The 18734-nt window shown below is 29.8% G+C and overlaps 3 protein-coding genes across 3 annotated transcripts; 1 reads left to right on the top strand and 2 right to left on the bottom strand.

The window, feature by feature from the left end:
- The first annotated feature begins 5276 nt into the window (after nt 1-5276).
- On the top strand, nt 5277-5708 carry LOC133036153 (uncharacterized). Its single transcript, XM_061112649.1, has one exon. It carries the CDS (start codon nt 5277-5279, stop codon nt 5706-5708), a length of 432 nt encoding a protein of 143 aa, XP_060968632.1.
- Nucleotides 5709-8353: 2645 nt separating this feature from the next.
- On the bottom strand, nt 8354-9302 carry LOC133035793 (spore wall protein 2-like). Its single transcript, XM_061112067.1, has 2 exons — nt 8685-9302; nt 8354-8605 (listed from the first exon to the last, which is right to left on the bottom strand). The coding sequence occupies exons 1-2, from the start codon at nt 9006-9008 to the stop codon at nt 8363-8365; spliced, it is 567 nt and encodes a 188-aa protein (XP_060968050.1). The 5' UTR covers nt 9009-9302; the 3' UTR covers nt 8354-8362.
- Nucleotides 9099-11781, bottom strand: LOC133036154 (uncharacterized). Its single transcript, XM_061112650.1, has 5 exons — nt 11173-11781; nt 10998-11066; nt 10089-10151; nt 9247-9988; nt 9099-9130 (listed from the first exon to the last, which is right to left on the bottom strand). Exons 1-5 carry the CDS (start codon nt 11407-11409, stop codon nt 9099-9101), a joined length of 1143 nt encoding a protein of 380 aa, XP_060968633.1. The 5' UTR covers nt 11410-11781.
- Nucleotides 11782-18734: the final 6953 nt, after the last annotated feature.

Here is an 18734-nt window from a genome sequence, read left to right on the forward strand (position 1 = left end):
GGTCCATTTATAAATGTAACTTACTGTTCTAAGAATGACAAAATTTCTAAAAATTGTGGGTTAATCACTTTGAAGAGATCAGAAAGGAAGAGAATAAAAAGAAGAAGAAGAAGAAGAAGAATGAGACTAAGTGAGAAGTTTGATAGGCTCCAAAAGCTTATTCCTGGAGGTCAAGGGCTGGAATCAGATCAACTTATGATTCAAACAACTCATTACATTATGCAATTAAGGTCTCAACTTTGTGTACTTGAATCTCTTCTTAAACTACATGATGACACATAATAACTTTTGCTTTATGTGTATATATGTATAGACATTCTATAGTACTTTCGTTTGTGTTTCTTTTAGTGGGTTTTCATTTGAGTGTGTAATAAATTTAGGATTAAATATTTGTACATATTCATTGTCAGTCTTGGCACGTATAAAGAGATTAGTTGTTAAAGATACTTGTCTTTGTAGCTTTATTAAAGGTGATCAACTCAATTGAAATTCCTGAGCTGAGATTAATTGAAAAACAAAAGTACTTAAACTGTTGAGAAGTCAACAACAAGGGAGCAGAAAGGACACCGAATTGATCCAAAATAGAAAACACATCGAAACAAAATTATTTACTATGAACAAATTAGTAACCTAAGAGTAAATATTGGAACTTTGTATGAAATTATGTAAAAATAGAAAAGTGAAGTGTGTGAGTAGGAGTCTCACATGGGATAGAAACACTACATTTGAAGTGTATATCTAGTGCAAGTTTGAGATATAGGTTTGGGCCCAAGGGGTACCCAGTTTTGCGTGCATGGGTGAGGACTCACACACTGGACCACCACACACGCGCACCGCCGTCCGACCGATTTGAGCCGGGTTGGCGGGCGGGTGAGGTGTCACTTTATTTTTTAAATAAAGATTTATTTTTTATTTATTTATTAATTAATTTTAACACGTGATCAGAACGTATTTTAATTAAATAAAGATTTCTTGGATCGACTTCAGTAGGGTGTTACAGAGCGATACAGTTCGGTGCAGAACGTATCGTACTTATACAGAGGCTGTTTTATCCTGGGGAGACCGTGGTTGCTAGACTGTCGTGCACACATCGGGCAGAGCCGCGAAACGTCTTAAAGAGAGCGACATTGTCCGCGACTCAGCCAGATTATTCTATCGGTAATTCGTTCCAGTTTCATTGCTTTTAATTTCGGTATAACAGTAAAGAAAGAAAGGAGTTCTAGAAATTAAATGTGTTCGCGGTATGGGTAGTGTGAATTTTAACCAATTTTTCAAACCAAAATGCATATTTTAATTTTTGTAATTTCTCAAACTACAATCATACAACACCACAAGATTTTAAAATCACAAAAAAAGTAGTATGATGAAGTGCATTTTGAACAATTTATACTGTCATCATTATTAAACCTATACACTGATCAAATCATTACATTGTCTCTAAAAAAATGATGTAATATTACATATATTTGTTCATGAGAAATGTTCAAGAGGGAGATATTTAAATTACGAGGAGTGCTAGGAAAACTTTCTTTTGCACTCTCTTTTACACTCTCTGACATGTGTAATTTTCTAAACTATATTTAAGTATAGTTACAATTATACCTTTTTTACTTTTCATTAATAATTAAAATGTGTTATCTCATTCGCTTGTTTATTTTTTTTTTTGGACTATTTTATTAATTTCTCATTTTTTTATACTAAATAATATGTACTACTATGCATTTTTCTTTTAATTTTTTTTTATGATAAATATGTAATATTTTATATTATTAAAAATAAAAAACACTAACTCCTTTTTTTCCAACAAATTTTACATCAATTTTTTTTTTCATATTGTATAATTTTTTAAATTATTTTTTTTCATATTTGTTATATATATATACTAGATAGATGTCATGTGCCAAGTCACGTATGTTAATTTTATTTTAGTTTTTAATACTTTTTAATATCATAATTTAAAAATTAATAAATAAAAAACACTAACTCCTTTTTTTTTCCAACAAATTTTACATCAATTTTTTTTTTCATATTGTATCATTCTTTAAATTGTTTTATGAGATTTTTTCTATAATAAACTAAAAATGTATCAAATTTACATTTATGACCCTAAAAAAGGAAATAAACAAAAATAGAAACTAAAAAGTTGTTAATTACAAAAATGCCGGCCAAGAAAAACGGAAACTCCATCTTCTTCGTGACCAGCCGCACCCTTCTTCGTGACCCACCGATCCAACCCCAACAACCCATTCTCAACCATTTTTCTTCCAAAACCAGCAAAATTAAAATCTAAAAAAATGTATATCTCATAGGAAAACAAGTTGAATCCCGAAAATCCAAATACAAAAACGGAAAGGAAAAAAAAAAACAAGCAACCTCCATTGATGTACAAAAAAAAAACTCAAAAACAACAATCATTGAAAAAAGAAATCGCGATCAGAGGAGAAGAACAGAGTAGAAGGAGATCTGGAAATCAAAGAAACTCACCCATGATTGAATCAGAAAGAGAATTGAAGGTAAACCAATTTTTTCATGAACGTACACACATCTTTTTGTGTAGATTAATAGAAATTTGATATTAATTGATGAAAACCGGATTAAATTGAAATCATAATGAAATATTGGTGAAGCTGAGAAAAAAACAACAACGGTTTGCATGAAAATAAACATTAACGCATATAAATAGTTGCTACAGTGTTTTATTCTGAAAACAGTTGTTTACAAGTTGTTTTCAAGTGGAATAATAGTTGTTTGGGATCTACAAACTAGAAAATATGAATCTATTGTTATTAATTACTAATTGGTTTTAAAATAGTTGTTTGATAGTTGATTTAACCGATATAAATAGTCGTCCAGATGAAAGTGTTAGTTGCACAAGTTATTGCTGGAAAGAGTTGTTTATTAGTTGTTTTGACAGATTAAAATAGTTGTTTGCAACTACAAAAACTGAACCAAGTAAATAATTTACATTATTTCAGGATAAGGAACCATTACAAATATTGGTGCAGAGCAATGGGCATTGGGATGACCACAAAAACTATGTTGAGTATGAATCAAGTGGAGAATTAATTTCCACCAAGTGCACTTTTGAGGAACTAATGAGAATAATGATGGAAGAACTCCAATGCAACCTTGAATCAACACAACTACAACTGAAATATCAACTGAAGGAAGGAGGCCAACCACTACAAATCAAGGATGACAAAAGTCTGTTGTTCTACATAAAGCTATTAACGAAGGAGGTTGATTTCACAAGGTACCCATTGTGTGTGAACAAAACCAGCAACACGGCACCACCTAACCAAACAATGGTGTGGAACAATATGATCATGGAATCGTATGACAACAACGCAGCACAGGAAGATTTGCAGCAACCTGGAAACAACACGGCAACAACTTCCAAGCAACAACTATCTGCGCAGACGATGGGATCTGCTGAAGATGATACATTTTTCCTAGAAACAGGGACAGTGTCATCAGAATCAACCATACAACAACTAGAAAACAACAGAGAAAAAACTACAGCAGTAGATGAAGATTTCGACTTCACCGACTATGCAAAGCTTGTGGCTGCAGAAATGGTACAGCAACTCGAAAACAACCAGGAAGAAGAAGAGGAAGTGGACAACACAGAAATGATTATCATCAATGACAAACGACATGAAACAATAGAAGAGGGGCAAATTTACAAGGACAAAGAAACATTGATAAGTACACTATGCTACTTTGCAATCAAGAAGACATTTCAATACAAAGTAGTGAAATCTTGCACAAAAGAATACAACATAGTGTGTTTGGACACAAACTGCAAATGGAGTTTAAAGGCTACAAAAAATGGAAACACAGAAACATTCATAATAAGAAGCTACCAAGAAGAACACACATGTGCAGTTACAATAAGATTTGGAGATCAACGACAAGCTACATCAAAGTTGATAGCAGATTTTGTAAAACCAAAATTCTTGAACCTGAAAACAAAGTGCAGCCCGGCAGACATAAAGACAGAAATGAAAGACAAATACGGAATAAAGATGAATTACATGAAAGCATGGCGTAGTAAAGAGCGAGCACAAACCCAGCTACATGGAAATGCTAAAGAGTCGTACAATCTCTTACCAAGATACTTGTACATGCTACAGAAAACAAATCCAGGTAAAAAAAAGTAAAAAATTTTAGTTCAAAAATAGTTGTGAAAAAAAACGTTGTTTTTGCGTTGTTATTTAGTTGCGTAAATGTTGTTTGAAAAAATCATGTTTGATTAAAATTCAGGATCATTAATTGACATAGAGAAAGAAGATGATGACAGTTTCAAATATGCATTTGTTGCATTGAATGCTGCTATAAAAGGTTGGCCAAACTGCAAACCAATCATCGTTGTGGACGGTACATTCCTAAAGGCCGCGTATGGAGGCACGTTGCTCACTGCCAACACACAAGATGCAGAAGCGAAAATTTTTCCACTTGCATACTGCATCGTTGATTCTGAGAACGATAAATCGTGGGAGTGGTTCTTAAAAAAAATAAAAGAAGCATTCGAGGTTCGAGAATATCAATGCCTAATATCAGACAGACATGAAAGCATCATCAAAGCAACTAGGAAAGTGTTCCCTGAAATAACACATGGCTACTGCATCTTCCACCTCTTGTCAAACCTCAAAACAAAATTCAAAAAAAATGCAAAGCATTTCAGAGTGCCATTCTTTGCAGCTGCAAAAGCTTACACAGAAATGGAGTTTGAATTCCATATGAGGGAGCTAGACAACTTGGATAAGCGCATAAGACCGTACCTGGAAAAAATTGGCCATGAAAAATGGTCAAGGTATCATTCAGAAAACAACAGGTGAAAACAAATAAAAAGGATAAAATTAATGACATATTCAGATATTTTAAGCGTTGTATTTGCGTTGTTTTTGCGTTGCGTTTGAGTTTTTTTTTTTTTAAAGTAGAACTATGATAGAAACTGTCAAAATTATAGGTACTCTACCATGACATCAAACATAGCTGAGGCACTGAACTCAGCAAATTTAGCAGCAAGGGAAACACCAGTCACAACATTAATGAAGTGCTTGAGGGCACAAATGCAAGAGTGGACATACAATAATAGAAAGGAGGCACAAAAATGCATAACAAGGCTGACACCATCATCTGAGAAAAAACTCATAGGGAACTATGTACAGTCATTGCGACTAACAGTAAGTTGAGATTATCGTTCGCATAAAGTAAAATGAAAACAGTTGTTTTTGCATAGTTTTTTGGTTGTTTTAAAGTTGGTTTAAAACATGCAGGTGAAACCAGCAAACCAAAACCTGTCTGAGGTGATAGATGAAAACAGAACAAGAATAGTAAAATTGAAGGAGAAGACGTGCACATGCAATAGATTTCAAAAAGATGAAATGCCATGTAACCATGCAGTCGCCGTCATGAAGGACTTGAACATAAACACATACAACTATTGTGCACAATACTACACATCAAAAGTATGGCTGCAAACATATGAAGAAACAGTATACCCAGTTAGAAACGTAAGAGAATGGGAACTACCAGAATTTTTTGAAGACATCATAGTGTTGCCTCCAAAAGAAAGAATCAAGTCTGGAAGGCCGAGGAAAAGAAGAATGGCAGCAGCTTGGGAAACAAAGAAACAAAACAAGTGTGGCAAGTGTGGACAAAAGGGACATAACAAAAAGACCTGCAGAAGAATTACAGCATAGAAGTACAAACAACTACACATCAACCAAAAAACAACTATACTAAAACATTTAGAAAAACATACTACATATTACTATTAGTTGTTACATATATTTTTTATTATGAATTTTTATGTGGAGAGATATTGATAATAGAGAATTGGTATTATTATCATTAATATACAAAGAACATCAAATATTATAGTTAAATAATTAAATGAGTGGAAGAAAGTTGAAATTAATAAGAAGGAAACAAAACTACATAAAGTGATTAAAATGCAATTTAGTCGTTTGTAAGATGGTTGTAATAAGGTTGTTAATAGTATGTTGTCATGAGTTAAACTGAATATAAAAATTAAAAATCCAAAACTATGAACAAATAAAAAACCAATTTCAATAAAAAAAAAACATGATAGAAACAACAACTTGTCTATGATTATGAACATAATCTGGTAATAGAAAAAACAAAAGCTAAATAAAAAAAGTACTATTTCCGACAACAACCAATAGATAACTAAAACAAATTCTTCTTTGGACCCTTTGGAGGAGCCTCATCTTTACTATCAATAAAATCCACTTCTTTCATGCGAGCATACTTATAGAACAACACAACAAGCCTATCACGGTGTTTCTCAACATCAAATATGGGAGGAATCGGTTTCATATCAATGAAGTATTCGGCAAACGATGCCACGAAACAACCACAGTCACTGGAAAACAACCAAAAAACAACAGCAGAAAAACTTAAAAAAGGAAAATAACATACAAAATAAAAAAAACACTTGAAAATAAAAACTAAAAACAACTTACTTCGAGGTTTGTTGAGGCAAACCATCAACCTTAACAACTTCGAAAGGGTCTAAACAAACCGGATTGTTTTCCTTTTTGAACTCATCAAACAAAGCAAAAAACTGGGGCAACAACACCGCAAATGGCTGACAAGCTTTGATAGCAGCACTATCTTTCATAGCAGTCGACAAGGAGTTGTACATGTACATACGCCTTTCCTCAATATTCAAGCGACCAAGAATCCAATGTGATTCAGTCTCCATATGGATGATAAACAAAACATGATCGCACAAATGCCAAGGGGAACCACATAACATTTTCTACCTCTGATATAATCAGCAATGACATGTCAAGTGCTTATCAAAGAAAGATCTTTTTTCTGTGCAATAAATTTTTCATACAAAGCATGAATGGTTTTGAAGAATAAGCAATCGGTGGTTGTGAACTTAACCTTTGGCTCCTTTGCATACTTTCCTTTTTTACGTAGATAGTAAAAAATGATGTCCAAATGCTAAACAATAAAAAATGAGAAATGTTCAAAAATAAGAAAATGAATTATATTTCAACAACTGAAAAACAACCAACAAACAACATGAAGAAAACTATAGACTGAAATTTTTGAAAAAAATCAAAAGAAAAAATAAATTAACTTACAGAATTAGTTAAACATTGGCCAGGATATGCAAGCTTGTGGAACCACATCTTGGTTGCAACATCTTCCACGCCAAAACGAAAAGGGGGAACAATCTTATCCTTACCCTTCAAGTAAACCTTGTCCTTGTCATGCCTAACATAAAAAAAAAATAGAAACATAAATAGTAAAGTAAAAAACAAAATATACAAAAACACAACAAAAGTGCTGAAAATAAACACTTACGGATCTTTCTTCGATCGCCGTCCTTCACCAAGCCACAAGTCAAAATCATTCTCGTCTTTATGTTCTACATCTTCACCAATCTTATCATCAAGAGGACACAAACCAGCCACATACTTAACAACTCCATAACCAGAACCATCTTTAGAACTAGAAATGGAAGAGTCATACTCCATAAACGGAGACGTCAGCGCTATGGGTTTCTTAGATTTCCTCTTGTCAACAAGAGGAGTTTCTTCAACGGGAATTGGGTCATCTTCAAGTTCAATGTTAGAATCAACATTGAGACCTGTTGCACCCATCTAATATATTTTTTCCAAAAAAATGAAAGAAAAAAGACAGTGTTAAACACAAAAAGTATGAAGAAACTAAAAAATAACCATAAAAAAAAATATACCTCAAAACAAACAAGACGACGATCCGTAACCTCAACATTTTCAGAAACTGAAATCTGTTTACTAGAATCACCCCCAACTCCATCTGAAGACATCTGTTTATATATGGTATTAAAAAGTAATTTGAGCATGGTTAAAAAATAACAACCTTTACACAACCAAAAAACAACACAAAATCAACATTACCATAATCTCAACTGCTTTTACACCGGACTGAACAGTAGCCTCAACATCTATTTGAGTAGGTCCGTCATTGAAATCAACGAAATTCTTGATACAGAAAATAAAGGAAAAAGAAGATAGAAAAAAAGTGAAGTTATTTTTTTGTAAAAGACTTCAACAACTAAGAAAAAACTACATAACAACTAAAAAACAAAATAAAAACAACAAGTAAAATAAGAAGACCAACAATAATTGCGAACAACATAATCTATAAACACGGCCATCTAAATAACATAATAAATACAAATAAATAGTCTGAAAAATAGTTGCAAATTAAAAAAAAAAAAAACTAAAACATAAGAAGAGACATAACAAGAACATAGAATTACAAGACCACTACCTAAACGGACTTACAACAAAATAAACCACAGAAAGTAACTAAAACCTAGTTACATTGTCTACTTATCTACCTTCTCCTCACTATCAGTGCATTCATCATCACTGCCCTTATCATTTTTTTCTTTTGACTCAGAATCTTCATCAGCTTGACCATCCTTCTCTTCACCTTCACTACCCTCACCTTCTTCATCACCCATAACATTCTCTTCTTCATTGTCATCAGTTTCTTTAGATTCATCTAAATCAAAATCTTCTTCATTACCACTTCCACCATCATCATTGGAAGAGTCACTGCCTTTGTCCTATATTGAAATTATAATTTAAATTAGTATAAAACAACTTAAAAACAACGGAAAAACAACCATTGAAAAACTAACATACCTTAGCATAAGAATCGACAAAAACAGTAGAAAACTGTGTCTGCATTGAAGCCATCTGAGCACCAAAAGAAACAAACTGTGCAGACACAAACTCTTTCAACTCAATCAAATCAGATGAAATCTTCTGTTGGGAAGTATGCAGCAAATCGATCTTCACCTCCAAACTATCAAATTTCTCAGAAAAAGCATCAAGCTTGACAAAAATGTCACTCTGAGCAACAGAAAGCTCTTCGGGAACAGGAACACTCTTGTAAGAATTGTAGTTAGTGTCAAACTTGAAACTGCTCAATTTCAAAGCTTTGAACTCAGCAGCAGTGGGCCTCATATTTGATAGTTCCAGCTGATCAAAAACCAACAAAATGAAAATTTCAATTATGAAGATTATTAATAATGAAAAACAACATAAAAACAACTACTAAAAAACCAAATTACAACTAGCAGATATACCTTATCTTTGGAAACATAAAAAATAGTAGTCTTCAAAACTTTGAAAGTAGGCTGACTATTGCATGTCCACTGAATGATCCTTGGAATACGAGAGTTTTCCTTTTTGCAATACTTACCTTTCATGTACTTACAACACTCATAGAACCAAATTTGAAAAACATGAGGACAACCAATCAAAGTGTAAAACACACTCTGCCTCTTTCCTGAACTCCTTGCCTTTCTAACACCTTCAACCCAACTGTCAAGCTTACCCTTCAATGAGGAATTAGTCAATTCAAAAGAACTCCGTCCCCAAGCAAATTCATTGTACCTCCCACTGTCTACAACATCTAAAATAGACTTAGGTACATTTTTATGCTTAGTGCCACTAAGGAAGAACCATTCCACAAAATACAAAACTGTCAACTTCACAGCATCCTCATCAGAATCACCCCACCTCTTGGTGGTAAAACATTCCCTAACAGATTCCTTAGTGATAGAGGACGAAGTTGGCCAATATTTTTCAGAAAGACTATTAACGTCTTGCTTAAAATCTAAAACACTACAGTCACCTTCACAGTCTAAACCAGTAATCAAAGCAAACTCCTCAATGCTAAACCTAAGCCTAACACCGCGTATCATTACCCACAACTCAGCATCATTAGGTTGCTGAACCTCCCGCAGCAACAACCCATGAAACACTTGCGGTTGAACTTTAAAATCAGGAAAGTTAAGGAAATGTCCAAAACAGGTTTTGGAAAACATTTCAACCTGTTCATCTGAAAGACAAGACTTAATGTTCTCTATCACCTGGAAAGTAGCAGTCGAAAAGGCTTTCGCAATGAAGAGATTCTTCTGGTCATAAATATAATCCCATTCCTGTATCAATTGAAACAAAATAAATCAGGACAAAACAAAAAAACTAAAACAGAAACAGAAAACAAATAATAAAAACAATTTTTTTTAAAAAAAAGGACACCTTAGGGGGATTTTTCTTTGGTAAGTCAAAACCTTCAACCTTCTCTGAGGTCCTAACATGGACCTGCAAAAAAATAGAAATACAAAGTAAAACATAAGCAACAAATCTGAGCAACAAGAACAAGGCAGATATAAAATGTAGTAACCAAAATACAACCAATACAAAACCTAAAAACAACATTTATGAAACCGTTACAGTATGATAAACGTAAAAGATAAACAACTTTTAAAAAATACATAAACAACACTGTAACAACTTGTAAAAAATAAAAGATTTAAAATGGTTGTGAATACTGAAATTATCATAAAAAACCCAAAGAAAACTCACAATAAACAGAAAAACAAACGAAAAATATTTAAAACATTGCAGTTGTTTGTAAAAAGTAAAAATTTTATAATGATCAACAACCAAAACAAAACTAACAATAAACAGATAAACAACTAAAACTATTAACAACACTGTAGAAGCTCGTTGTTATGAAATTTCGAAAATGCTACTCGATAATAATATTGTGATAAACAACCGAAAAAAAACTCACAATAAACATATAAATAACTAAAGAATAAACAACACTGTAACATCTTGTTGAAAATGAAATTAGTAAAATGCTTCTCAATACTAATATTGTGTAAAACAACCGAAAACAAACTCACAATAAACATATAAACAACCAATGGGGAAATGCATTAAAAAACTGTAACACAATATGAATTGAACTGTATAATTTTAAAACAACCAAACAACAACTGAATAAAAACAAGAAAACAACATCAACCACAATACATGACAGAAATACATAAAGAACAACAAAAGAACATAAAAAAATGATGATAAACAACTAAATCAGTGACCTAAAAAGCTGATGTAAAAATTAACTCAATAAAATGATACCAAGAAATTTAAAATTACCTTCGATTTAAGTTTAGGCTTTTGGTCCTCAGCATGCACTTCATCCTCAAAATCAGAATCTGAGGAAACCTAGAACAAAAATGGGGAAAACATTAAATCATCAAATGTATTACCACAAATAGAACAACCAGAAAAAAACTAAAGAAAAATTGAAAAACAACAAAAAGAAACTTACATCGCGTGCAGACTTGGAAATTTTTGCTCTCTTAGGCTTAGGAGCATCGACCTTAACTGGAAGGGCTCTTTTCTTAGTGCCCGATGTCTCTGGAACATCACCCACTAATTTCTTAGCAATTTTTTTTAACCCCATCTTAGCTTCGACTTTGGAAGTAACAGTTGGAGGCTTCTTAGATTTTTTAGGGTGTTTCTTGGCCGGAGATGGTGATTTCGAACCACTTCTAGTGGTTGCCATTTATATAGAAAAAAAATAGGGGAGGATGACAATGTAGGTTGAGGAAAACGTGGGTGAGGGCTTGGAGAAGGTGATCGTGGGAAGAAGAAATGGGTTAGGGCTTGAAAATGGTGATCGTGGGAAGCAACGGTTTGAAGACGAGAAGAAGCAGAGAAAAGAAAAATTCAAAAAAGAAAAAGAAAAAAGGAGTTATGAGGTGGCGTGCGTGAACGTGTGTAAGGAAGGAAGATGACAAAAGCATGATAAAGGTAGTTTTGTAATTATGAAACTTTTTGAAAATTAAAATTGAAAAATGTAAAAGTTAAAAAAGTTTAAAAAACCGTGTAATGACAAAAAAGTAAAAAAATGAGCAAATGTGGCATCAGGTGTAAAAATACCTTATTTTATTTCATATTTGTTATATATATATATATATTTATATACTAGATAGATGTTGCGTGCCAAGTCACGTATGTTAATTTTATTTTAGTTTTTATTTTTTTTAATATCATAATTTAAAAATTAATAATATTCAATGTAGTGATAATCATTGAAATTTAAAAGCATATAAATAAAAAAAAATTATTATTATACTTTGTTGTAATATTAATTAAAAAAAATTATTATTCATCCTAAATTTATCTACGAAATTAATAAAAATGCTCATCTTGTTGAACTATCAAAACATTCAAATTTAATTTAAAATAATTTTTAAAATTTAACTAATTCTAAATATCAAAATTTGAAAATAATTTTTAATAAAAAAATAAATAATATTAACAAATTTATTATTAATTGCAACACTTTAAGTGAATTAATTATATTTAGGTTGAACTAACTATGCTCACACACTGGACCACCACACACGCGCGCCGCCGTCCGACCGATTCGAGCCGGGCCGGGTTGGCGGGCGAGGGAGGTGTCACTTTATTTTTTAAGTAAAGATTTATTTTTTATTTATTTATTAATTAATTTTAACACGTGATCAGAACGTATTTTAATTAAATAAAGATTTCTTGGATCGACTTCAGTAGGGTGTTACAGAGCGATACAGTTCGGTGCAGAACGTATCGTACTTATACAGAGGCTGTTTTATCCTGGGGACACCGTGGTTGCTAGACTGCCGTGCACACATCGGGCAGAGCCGCGAAATGTCTTAAAGAGAGAGACATTGTCTGCGACTCAGCTAGATTATTCTATCGGTAATTTGTTCCAGTTTCATTGCTTTTGATTTCGGTATAACAGTAAAGAAAGAAAGGAGTTCTAAAAATTAAATGTGTTCGCGGTATGGGTAGTGTGGATTTTAACCAATTTTTCAAACCAAAATGCATATTTTAATTTTTGTAATTTCTCAAACTACAATCATACAACACCACAAGATTTTAAAATCACAAAAAAAGTAGTATGCTGAAGTGCATTTTGAACAATTTATACTATCATCATTATTAAACCTATACACTGATCAAATCATTACATTGTCTCTAAAAAAATGATGTAATATTACATATATTTGTTCATGAGAAATGTTCAAGAAGGAGATATTTAAATTACGAGGAGTGCTAGGGAAACTTTCTAAATTTTCTAAACTATATTTAAGTATAGTTACAATTATACTCTTTTTATTTTTCATTAATAATTAAAATGTGTTATCTCATTCGCTTGTTTTTTTTTTTTTTGGACTATTTTATTAATTTCTCATTTTTTTATACTAAATAATATGTACTACTATGCATTTTTTTTTTAATTTTTTTTATGATAAATATGTAATATTTTATATTATTAAAAATAAAAAACACTAACTCCTTTTTTTTCCAACAAATTTTACATCAATTTTTTTTTCATATTGTATCATTCTTTAAATTATTTTATTTCATATTTGTTATATATATATATATACTAGATAGATGTTACGTGCCAAGTCACGTATATTAATTTTATTTTAGTTTTTAATTCTTTTTAATATCATAATTTAAAAATTAATAATATTCAATGTAGTGATAATCATTGAAATTTGAAAGCATAATAGTGATATAAATAAAAAAAAAATTATTATTATACTTTGTTGTAATAGTAATTAAAAAAAAAATTATTATTCATCCTAAATTTATCTTCGGAATTAATAAAAATGCTCATGTTGTTGAACTATCAAAACATTCAAATTTAATTTAAAATAATTTTTAAAATTTAACTAATTCTAAATATCAAAATTTGAAAATAATTTTTAATAAAAAAATAAACAATATTAACAAATTTATTATTAATTGCAACACTTTAAGTGAATTAATTATATTTAGGTTGAACTAACTATGCTGATGTGGCAACATCTAATAATTTATTATTTTTTTTTATTTAAAAAAAAAATCACCCAATAATTTCTCATAAACCAAGAATTTTGTTATATAGCCACATTTTATATAGAACTAGATGAGAGTTACGTGGCGAGCCACGTAAATATTAGTTTTATATAAGTTCTAGTAGTTTTTGTTTAAGAATTCAGTAACTAAGCAACGACAACAACAATAGTAGATAGATCTATTTAAGTTTTTCATATTTGTGAAAATTATAAATCTAAACTTTTAATTTTCTTGATTTGAGATTTTGAATTGTTCTGATTTATTTGTTTATAAATTTATTGAAATACTTGAATATTTATTTTTTCTGATTTTGAATTGTTCTGATTTATTCATACTTGAATATTTATATTGATGATTGTTAATAAAATTAATCTGTAGCTTTATGTTTGTAGAAAAAAAAAAGTATTTTTTAATATAGAGTTTAAATTTTATATTGATGATTGTTAATGAAATTGATTATCAGTGCCATACAATTTAATCGACAGCAAGAAAAAGTAAAATATCATAATCTTGGAAAGAAAAGAACGAAAAAGAAAACATATATTTCTAACAATTTAATATGATAACAAAGTAAAAAGAAAAATAATAATAAAAAAAAAGAATGTAGTTATTCTTCCTATAAACATAAACAAATTTTGAAAAATTTCTAAACTGATAAAAAAAAATGAAAGAATGTGGACTAACATAAGCTTTGATTTGATCAGAGGAAGTTCTTGCTTGTTTCCGAGTGAGGATTTGGTTCTTTAGATTTTATATTTATAGGCAGTTTCCTCTTTTTTTCTAAAAAAATGTGAAAAAAAAAATTCGTTTCCTATTTGTTTGTTATTTATATTATTTTTTTTATCTTGTTTAACAAATATATTATTATTGAAAACTAATAACAGTTTAAAATATTGTTAATTTAAAAGAAGATTGTTTAATTTTTTGGGTTTAATTATTGGGTTTATACGTTAACGAGAGATCAAACCTATTAACATCGTTAAATTTAACAAAATATTCTTTTATTTTTAAGGTATATTCTGTTAAACCAAGAAACCAAGAAATACCGTTAGATAAACACTTTTAATATATAAAGATATATATAAAGAAACAATAAAAGACAAAAAATACACTAATATAATTATGCCTGGTCGATAGTATATGTTAGGTCGATTTACTTTTGTTTTATTTTTTTTAAGTAAAAAAAATTCTTTTCATGAATAGGCAAAAAAAAAAAAAAAAAACTAATTGATTTAACATATATGTACATATTTGATTAGAGAGAAATTTGAGAACAATTTAAGAGATTGTAAAAAAACAAAAAACGCGAATTTTTTTTAAAAGAATGATACGATGTAAATAAAAAATAAATAATAATAAAAAAAAAATTGGTGCAAAATTTATGAAAAGAAATATTTTTCTATTTTTATAAAGTAAATAGCCAATATTTATTATAAAAGAAATTAAAAGAATGATTCACTGTAGTACATATTATCTATTAAAAAAACAAAATTTTAATGAAAAACATATATAATTTAACTAAGTTTTTTTATTGTCTGAAAAATAAATAAATAAGTAAATAGAATCACACATTTTAATTATCAGTAAAAATATATAAATAAATTATTTATTAGTTTTTTTTTTAAAAAAAAAAAAGTAAATGAGATGACTCATTTTAATTATCGTTAATAAAAACTAAATGAGGGCATAGTTGTAACTAACTTTAAACATAATTTAGAAGGCTACACATGTCACTCGATTCGGAAGAGAGTGTAAAAGAGAGTGCTAAAAAGAGTTTCCCTAGCACTTCTCTTAAATTACACACACTTGTCACACATAATGGTATGTAATTAATCTTAATCATATAATTAAAAGTAATATGGTCCCACTTAAAAATATAAATGACTAATATTTATTACACATTATTGTACGTAATAAATGTGTACCTAACATTACTCATTTGTTCATATATGAAAATATTTGAAAAAATAATATCATATGTAAAAATTAGTAAATTTGTAGTATATACTGAAGTAGGGTTTAAATCACAATTATTAAATTTAAAACCACGAAACATATCGAAAAAGATTTCAAACAATACTTTTTGTATAATTTGGTGATGATTGACGATTTGTAAGGTGTAGACGGTTTGAAAAATACCTCTACTAGAAATATGGAAAATTAAACTACCTTCTTGTTTTGTTGTTTTACATCATATATTTTTACGCATTATATTAAATAAACAAAAATTATTGGGTTCTATTTATAAATAGGCCATTTAGGATTTTTATTCCCTAAACTTTAATATGTACCAAATCATGCTCCTTGAATTTTGTTGGCCGTTAAAAATTCCCCCTAAACTATTGAGATTGTTTGATTTAAGGACTTTTATCTAATTTCATTCAATTTTACTATTTCAGTGATTGTTTATGTACTAAATCATGCTCCCCAGACTTTGATATCTACCAAATTATGCCCCTCGAACTTTGACATATATTAAATCATGCCCCCTGAACTTTCATCCATGTTAGAATTTTTTTACTAAAATTGGACAAAAGTCCTTAAATTCAACAATCTCAATAGTTCAGGGGGTATTTTTAACGATCTTAAAAGTTCAGAGGACATGATTTGGTACATATTAAAATTCAGGAGAAAAAAAAAATCTTAATTAGCCTTATAAATATTTTCAGTGTAATATTTTCTATCATGACAAGTCTCAACTCTATTCATTTTCTTACATGATAATGTATTATGAATGGAAACATGAGACTTGTTGATGTTTTATGCCTTAAATAAAACTTAATTTTAATATAATCTTATTTTTCAATCAATAAAAATTTGGGATAATTTTTTGCTATTATCTATTGCTTGATTTACATATTTATTTCATGATTAATCGTTTAACGTATAAATTCTGCTAAATCTCAAATATGTAGTTATTCACAATGATAGTATTGTCACCACAGTAAAAACTAACTGTGATTATATGTTTCAAACTATTTAATTTCCAAGATTTATCAGTGCACTGACACTACTACAATATGGGCCTTTAGATGCTGTTTTTTCAACCCATTTTATAAAAAAGAAAGCTAAAGAGTGTGATAATACCCGCCTAGTTTAAAATTGGCATTTAGAGGCAATGTTTTAGTAAAAACCGTAGGTATAGAAATTAACTATACCCTATAGAGTCGGCTGTGGGTTGAAATTTTTTTAGGATTATTTACCGTCAGTTATTTCCTAATAATCGACGTCATAGAGTTATATAAAAAAAAAAACCCTAAAGCTTTGTCTGGCACTTCGTCTTCTTCTTCTTCAGCATGAAACTAACTAGCCACCATAGCAGAACCCAACTCATGACAAAACCCTCGCCAACCACCCCTTAAAAACCCTCTATCTCTCTCATTTCTACATTATTTTATTCCATTTTTCTTTTAAAATCTTCTATTTTTAATACCTAATTTTATACACAAAAAAAAAAAATTGGTTTTTTTCTCCTATTTCGCTGTAACCGAACCTATTAAAAAAAATTGGTGGTATAATTCCGGTTACCGATTTTAGTGGAGAAAACGTTAAATCTCAACGTCCATTAAGGTATAAGTATGATTTCTATTCATTTTATTAATGTTACATTGTTTTGTTTTCGTTTATGTAAATTTTTTTGGAATTTTTCCTTTTTGTTAACATTATGTTGTTGTGTGTGCATGGTGGCTGGATTTTTATTGCAATTAGTCGTCGAATTACGCTTATAAGAAAAATATTTATTAACTTAATATATAATATATATATATATATATATGTATTTTGTATTTTATAGAATATATATTTATATATATGTATTGTGTGTATATATTGTGTATATTATTTATATAAATTTTGTAATTGTATTGTATATATTTTAAGTGATATATATGTATGCTTATACATATTGTGAATGCGAATGAGATATGAGAGATTTAATTAGTTAAGAAATATAGTTTTTAAAATTGTATTAGTGTGAGATATAATTGATTATATATGTAATTTTTTCAAAAATTAATGTATATAATTTAGAAATTAGTAATTTGTTACTCTTTTTTCATAGCTAGTAAGTAATAATTTGGTGTTCATCGAATTTTAACTTGTTATAGGTATATACATTTACTAACTTTTTGTTATTATAATTAGTTAACAATGCATATTTAGTGGAGTTTGAACATCTTAAATATTCATCCATAGTGAACTAGGTTCTGTGATATATTATACTGCACTCGGATGGGTGTAATAATATGCATGTTAAAAGACATCATTATGTCCGCATTAGAAGAACATGATTTGCAACAGTTGGCAAACGTCCCTGAAAAGCATCTTGAAATTGACTTAACGGATTGGTTGAAATTTGTTCAAAGTCGACTAACTCCTGAATTTCAGGTACTAATTATATTTGTACTAAGATAAACTTTTAGATACAAGTACTGGTAGCCAATGTATTTTTTTGGTATTGTAGGAACTGAGTAAGGTGCAAAGGGAACGTTCAGCAATAATTCAATCCAAACATCGAAGTAGTCGGAGTGAAATGGTGAATGTAAGGGAATATGTGGTAAGTAATTAATAATTTCTAATAATATACATCAAAATGTAATAGTATTCATTTAATTTTTATAAAATAATATAAAAAAGAACCTTCAGGTTCAAGATCCCCCACGCCACCGTGTTTGGATCAAATTTTGGACCAAGAAAATGAAACTTGTCACTAATTACGACAAGGAAATTGCCGAAAAAATAGTAAGTACATATTAATCGTTGATTAAGTACTAATAATGAGTTAATATAAATAAATCATATACTAATTGCTTGGATTTGTGCATTAGGCTCAACTAGAGGAGCAAGTTAGTCAAGGACAAGTTCAGGTCCATAGCCAAAATGACATTCTGACGCAGGCGCTCGGGACCACCAGAGCATCCTGGACGTGTCAATGCTACTAGGTATGCATGTACTTGAAAAAAGTTATTTCATTAGTTATACAAAATAAATTAT

This window comes from Cannabis sativa, chromosome 3 (assembly GCF_029168945.1).
Source record: "Cannabis sativa cultivar Pink pepper isolate KNU-18-1 chromosome 3, ASM2916894v1, whole genome shotgun sequence".
Lineage (NCBI taxonomy): Eukaryota > Viridiplantae > Streptophyta > Magnoliopsida > Rosales > Cannabaceae > Cannabis > Cannabis sativa.

Excerpts from the sequence above, each read along its gene's own strand:
- LOC133036154 (XM_061112650.1), bottom strand. The coding sequence starts at position 11,409 with ATGGCAACCACTAGAAGTGGTTCGAAATCACCATCTCCGGCCAAGAAA. Across the intron at positions 9,989-10,088 it reads CAAAGAAAAATCCCCCTAAG|GAATGGGATTATATTTATGA; the intron begins GTGTCCTTTTTT and ends CAATTGATACAG. Across the intron at positions 9,131-9,246 it reads GTGTTGTAAGTACATGAAAG|GTATATCTGCTAGTTGTAAT; the intron begins GTAAGTATTGCA and ends TCCAAAGATAAG.
- LOC133036153 (XM_061112649.1), top strand. The coding sequence starts at position 5,277 with ATGCAGGTGAAACCAGCAAACCAAAACCTGTCTGAGGTGATAGATGAA.
- LOC133035793 (XM_061112067.1), bottom strand. The coding sequence starts at position 9,008 with ATGAGGCCCACTGCTGCTGAGTTCAAAGCTTTGAAATTGAGCAGTTTC. Across the intron at positions 8,606-8,684 it reads TTGTCGATTCTTATGCTAAG|GACAAAGGCAGTGACTCTTC; the intron begins GTATGTTAGTTT and ends ATTTCAATATAG.